General features: G+C 29.4%; 1 protein-coding gene across 1 annotated transcript; it reads right to left on the bottom strand.

Annotated features, from left to right (window-relative positions):
• Positions 1-2204: 2204 nt before the first annotated feature.
• LOC136076205 (ATP-dependent DNA helicase PIF6-like) lies at positions 2205-3017 on the bottom strand. The gene has a single exon (XM_065789679.1). The coding sequence runs from the start codon at positions 3015-3017 to the stop codon at positions 2205-2207; it is 813 nt and encodes a 270-aa protein (XP_065645751.1).
• Between the last annotated feature and the right edge of the window lie 4060 nt (positions 3018-7077).

The raw sequence follows: 7077 nt of genomic DNA, 5'->3' as shown, positions 1-7077 counted from the left end.
TTGATTGATTTGTTAAAGAATTGTGCGATTAAGCATTAAAATAAATTTTGCTTTTTAAATTTTATTTCATTTTGATGGAGTCTGTACTCTATACTCTGTACAATGAAATTTTTTTACTAATCGAATTCTATTGGAAAATTCTTAATTGAGTTCCCTTTTTTGTCATGGATAATGACTTTGATACAGTAGACTTTCAAGAGTTGCGTTTTGACGTTTTCAAAACTGAAAACATTTTTTTTTGCGACTGATTCATATGATGGCGATATTTTGTTTAATAACAGAAAAGTACTTGACTCTACATATTTTGTTATTAAAACTTTTAAAGCTGAACTCCAAACTAACATAGGAAAGTTTACAGTAATACACATCAACATCAGGAACTTAAATACAAATATCGATAAGCTAAAATACTATCTTATCGAATGCAAAAGTTGTTTAAAAAAAGAACTTTTGCATTCTTTTGAAGGCAAAAGTATTTTTTCTTCAGAGTGCATAAAATTATCGCTGTTTTGAATCGCAGATAGTGACATTTTGAATGGGGGGGGGGGGGCCCCCAATATTCCAGCGCCTATGTATTTTTTTGTAATATGCCTTTCAAAGAAATTAATTTTGTTTTGTTATTAATAAAGAAATAAATAACTTTCTTTTTTAACAAATCAAATAAAAATTTCTAATCTAATTTACTTTTAACAAATTAATAAAAAACTTCTAATCTAATTTACTTGACAGTAAAAAAATGTTTATACTATTTAATTGTTTATTTAATAGTTTATTATCACGCCATCTGACATTGAGTGATTTACTACGGGGAGGTAATAATTCAGAAACTTATTAAAGTATTTATAAAGTTTTAAAAAACAATTAAATATAATAAATTTAACTAAAAACAACTATAAACTATTAGTTATATACTATATATAACAAATAGTTTTCAGTTGTATACTTTTTATCAAATCACTTAATACCATTATCATAACATCTTTTATTTAATGATTAAATAAGAGGAAGATGATAATTTAGACGAAAGTTTAGTGATCTACTAGAGGAGAGGTGATAATTTAGACAGATATTTTTTAAACTACTTTTACATAATTATATAACTAATTTAATCAGAAAAAATAAATAAAAATTTTACAAATATCAACTAATTATTGATTATTTTGAAGTGGTAAAATTTCTATTATTAAATACTTTAGAGCATACAATCTTACACTGAGCGATTTACAAAGATGAGGTAATAGTTCAGACAGATAATAATTTATATCTGTCTGAAATTCAGACTCAATATATTCAGAATATTTCAGCGAATCATACTATTACAAATACTTTCATATTATAAAAGTACAAGAACAATTTTTGTATGTAAAAAAATAGCTAATTTGTTAATAGTTTTTTATCTTTTATTACTATAACTTTTTCTTATATCGCCTTTCTAATATTACTTTTATGTAAACTTTATTTCTGAAACTCCTATCCACTAAGTGATTTTCTCCTTGTTTATGTTTATCAAATATATACCATTTTTATCATATATTTATATATATATATATATATATATATATATATATATATATATATATATATATATATATATATATATATATATATATATATATATATATATATATATATATATATAGTAGGAATTGTGTTAATATTTCCAGTAAGAGTGCTCAATACAGCGTGTTATATAATTAGTAGAGCAAATAATATTGTGAAAACTAAATAATTATTAGCATATATTTCAATTACATTACTTAAAGTTTCACGCAATAGCGATCATCAGATGTCTGATTGCCCTTTATATATTAAACTAGCTGGAGTTACCCGGCGTTGCCCGGGCCAATATTTAAAAGTAAATGAGCATCTGGAACTTTGTTATACTAATTTTGGGCTATGCACAGTAAGATTGTGCAATATTTTTTAGTGTTGCACAATAATCCCACAAAATGTGACCCTGTTGGTTGAAGCTATGAAATAACTGAAAGACATTAAGGAAGAAAAAGACATTTTGTTTATTTTCCACTTAAAAACAACAAATTAAGAATTTCCAAAAGAACATTTACTCAAATTTTTCAATTAAATTGTTCTCTCACACTGGAAAAAAAAGTTGAACATGTTACAAAAGTTAAATCATGGGTAATTTCTTCACATTGGATTGTTATTGTTTTCTTTTAATAGGACTTCTTTAAAGAGGATTTCTTTCACTGAAGAGCCTTCTGATAGACAATGTTCTTGGTTTTTTCTTCTGGAGTCAAAATGAAAAGATTTCGTGGAGATCCAACTCTGGAGCATGCAACATAGAGCTGGCCGTGAGAAAAGCAGGGCTGTTCCAAATTGATGCCAGCCACTTTGAGTGACTGTCCCTGCGCTTTGTTAATGGTCATGGCAAAAGCCAGCCTGACTGGAAACTGGAGGCGCTTGAAACTGAATGGGAGGTCATTGGGAATCATTGGAATCCTTGGAATGAAGACATTCTCACCTTTGCCACATCCAGTCAGTATAGTTGCTTCAATCAAGTTTGAAAGGATAACTTTGATGATGAGTCGAGTTCCATTGCAGAGCTTGGGACTGTCGAGGTTGCGAAGGAGAATGATTGGGGCTCCAACTTTCAGGTGAAGAATGTGAGGAGGACATCCAGATGGTTCTAAAGAGTTCAGAAATTCTGTTGGATAGTTGACAGCCTCACTGGGGTCCATAACCATGTCAATGGAGTTGTAGGACTTTTGATTGCTTGGGAGCATTTTCTGGATCTGCATATTGATCTTGGTGACAGACTCATTTTTGGGAGCCAGAATAGCTCTCTCACAGATCCAGTCATGTCTGGTGAAACTCTGCTGGATGTTGGGAAACACCTTGACAATAAGTTCCTCTGCAGAATCCACCAGTGTGCAAAAGTTGGCAGGGAATTTAATGAGCCCTGTCTGCACATCAACTGGTGCCTCACCATTGCCCAAGGCAAGGAGCTGATTGGAAAAGGCTCCTGCTGACAGATCACCAGACAACTTTACCCTCATGTTTGTTGTCAAATGAAGTGTTCTGACACTCCTCCACAGGTAGGAAGCTTTTAGGTTTTGCCAAATTGCACGGCTGAGGCTGCAGAGCCACACTGGATCCCATTTTTGGGCCCCCTGACCCCGGGGGTCGGGGTACGGGGTCAAAACCCAGCTAAGAACCTTCTCCCCCTCGAGGACTACCCCCATGCCAAATTTCATCGAGATCGGTCCGGCGGTTTGGATTTCTATAGAGAACAAACAAACACACACACAAACACACATTGCCCTTTATATATATTAAGAAGATTTGCAGTACACCTGTTTTCAATATAGTTTTATTCTTTTTATATTTTATGTAAATCTATTAATATCTTGGAAATTTTATTCTACCAAAATTTATTTATTTTTCAGGGAACACTTCTTCTCGAGCATCGAGGTCAGTTCCAAAAAGATCAAAACTACCTGATGAAACTAAAGAAACTATAAAATGGACAAATACTCCCCACTATATATTAAATGAAGAGGAGATAGATATTGTTGTTGACATTAATGTTGATAGAAATAAAACATAAAAAAGTGAAAAAAAATTTTGGTTACTGTTAAATGTATAAAAGTTTTAAATTTACTTAAATTAGTTTTTTGACCATGCATTATATTTTCAACATTTGAAAATGTTATACATCGTAATTAAATATGGATGAATTAATTTAAATTAATAGAAGTATTTTTTGTACATTTCGTAGGAACTAAAATCTTTTTTAAAATGTCACTTCTTTATGTTTTATTTCCAGTTAGTTTTTATGTTTCATTTTATTTCTTAAATGTCAGTTATAATTTGTTTAAAAATATTTCTAAAATTTATAGCATAACATTTATTTTATTAAAATTTATAGCATATTATAAATATTAATTCAAATATTTATAGCATAATATATATATTACCAAATAATGCATATTTTAATAATACCCAAATAATGAACATTTACTATATACAAGTATTATCAAATAAGTTATTAAGTCACAAACATATTATAACTGACTTTTGAGAATATTTTGTATGTTTCACTGTAAATAAAACTTGAAAATGTTTGTTAGCACATCTTAAAAATTCTTTAAATTAGTTTTTTATCTTAGAAAACTTTGAAAGAATATTTTTAATAGTATAAACAATACAATAAAAAATTATATGTTGTTTTCAATTTATTACAAATAAAAAGACATTGACTTTTTGCAATTTGATTTAAAAGACATTGTTTCTTAGTTTAATATTGCCAATGCAATTTCATTTCTACGCTGCTGACCAAGTAAACGAAGTTGCTGTTCGTTTTATTCTTCAATTACAGGAACAATTTCTTTGTCATCTTCTTCAACATCTTCATGTTCAAAATCTGGATCGTTTAAATTTTTTGCAATATTGTGCAGTATGAAGTATGCAGTGATACATGTAACAATCATCTCTGGCTTAATTCGTACCTATAAAATTATTACACCACAGTTACATTACATTAAAGTGGTGGTACGAAAATTACTCTTAATTTATATATATATATATATATATATATATATATATATATATATATATATATATATATATATATATATATATATATATATATATATATATATATATATATATATATATATATACATATATATATATATATATATATATATATATATATATATATATATATATATATATATATATATATATATATATATATTTATACTTATATATAATCTTGGGGAATAAAGTTACTGACGCCGTATCTGAGAATTGGAAAGCGTCTTTTTAATTGACCAAATGCATGTTCTACAATTACTCTGTTTTTAGCGTGTTTTTTGTTAAAATTCTTTTCAAGTTCTGTTAGAGCATTTTCAAATAGCGTCATCAAAAATGGGGTTACACCATACCCTGCATTTCCTAGAAGATATCCTCTATTTTCCAAACCTTTTAATAGTGGATATATATTAGAGTTTTTAAATATTCTTGAGTCATGAACAGATCCGGGCCAACTAACATCAACACTGGTGAATATAGCCTTTTCATTTACAGTTGCCTATATATATATATAAAATTATTGAAAAAAGAACCATTGAGTAATATGAGTAGATATCTTTCTCTCTCTCTCTCTCTCTCTCTCTCTCTCTCTCTCTCTCTCTCTCTCTCTCTCTCTCTCTCTCTCTCTCTCTCTCTCTCTCTCTCTCTCTCTCTCTCTCTATATATATATATATATATATATATATATATATATATAGAAAGAGAAATAGTTTATAATTTTACTTACTTGCACATTGATTGAGGCAAACCCTTTTCTATTAATAAAATCATCAGCAAATTCTCCATAGAGTTTATCAATTCTTACATGGGTGCAATCAATAGCTCCTATGTGGGAACACTATCTACTGGGAAGCCTTAGTCAAAAATTTTTGAAGCGTCATAGAGAAAGTTTTTGAAGCAGTACTTCGATGAATCCCAGTTTTGTTTGAAATTCCAGTTTGGAAGCCAGGGTTTGCTAGATAACGTAGTGTAACTTCCATTCTTTGCTTGGATTTTTGTGATCCTCCCCGACTTTCATCACTTTTATCCAAAAAGTGTTTTGCTAGCCACGTAACGTTATCATCCGTAAATCGATATAATTTATGATATTCGTTTGAAGCTGTTGGTGGTGCCTTTCGAGTACTATAGGATTTAGTTTTTTGTTCTGGAAACATACAGGCCATTTAAAGACGTATTTTAATATATACTTTTAATGCAATTAATATGTTTTATTATTATGTTTGTTAATTACTGTTCACTATATCTAATACCTTGATTGTATAACCGATTACATTATGCGAATGTATTATATACAATTCATCAAACGTGATAAATTTGCAAGTACTCTTTAACTACTCTTTAACTGTAAACGCGTACTCCATCCGTCAACATTAGGCTGCAGTTTTTATTTAATTATAATACTCAACGTATACAAAAATTATAAATATTGAATTAAACACACACAAACTTTGGAAAACAACACGTGCAACTTCATTTTTGCCAAAATTATATTCCAAAAAAGTAATTGTGTCAAAAACGTGCTAGTATAGTTATAACTAAATGCATAACGTAAATGAAAATTTGTAGCATAAATGGATTTCTTCATGCTTTGTAGATTTTTTTTATTACTTCTTACCAGAGAACCATAATAATTTTGAAGCTTATCAATAAGACTGTTTGTTAACTTTCCATGGCCACAGAGGTTTTTCATGTTGTTTTTTTTAATGTTCTTAGACATGTCCCAACTCGTTTCTGAACATGCTCAACACATTCTAACTTTTCAACTTCAATACGAGGATAAGTAAATTTCACAGCTGGAAAAATTTTACTGTCACCATCTCCATAAAATTTAATATACTGCAATCCGTATTCTTTGACAGATCTACTAAATATGCGTGTGGTACCATGCACTTCCATAGCTCCTGCTGAGCCAATACAATTTACATTGCAACTATGAGGTTTGTACCGATTTTTGTAGCTCTCTGAATTCTTAGATTTTAAATCTTCGCGTAGTTGACTTTGCTTACAAAGTCTACTCATTGGCTCAACATCTAACACTTTTCCATTTTCCATCGACAATGTTGTCACAACTCCATTCAGTGAACTGCATCCTTTACATTGCCAAGTTCCACCAGTTGAAACTCCAGTATCAACAATGTTGTTGCTATTACCTTTTATTTCTTTTGCAGCCTCAAGCATTGATTCTTTAGTAACTGTAGTAACAGCATCAGTAATAACCTTTTACAGAACCGTTATAATTTTTTTTTACTCATTGGACTTGGAAGGTTCATTAAAGCAGAAAACTTTTTAAGTCCTGAATACCCTTGCCTAATTAATCCTATGCTATAAACAATACAAAGATTAATATTATGAGTGTGATTACAAACTTTAGATGTATAGAAATTTTTTTTATATCGATAAATACTGCAGCAACATATTAAATTCAAAGAATATCCTTTTTTTTTCGCAAAGTTTTCTTTCAATACCAAGCTATTATCGTTAATACCTTGTTGACAACATAAAGAATCAAATATAGTATTT

This window comes from Hydra vulgaris, chromosome 02, assembly GCF_038396675.1.
Source record: "Hydra vulgaris chromosome 02, alternate assembly HydraT2T_AEP".
NCBI lineage: Eukaryota > Metazoa > Cnidaria > Hydrozoa > Anthoathecata > Hydridae > Hydra > Hydra vulgaris.
This window is presented reverse-complemented; position numbering and strand designations above follow the sequence as displayed.

What these genes read in the sequence shown, in the direction of transcription:
- LOC136076205 (XM_065789679.1), bottom strand. Translation starts at nt 3,017, where the DNA reads ATGAGGGTAAAGTTGTCTGGTGATCTGTCAGCAGGAGCCTTTTCCAAT.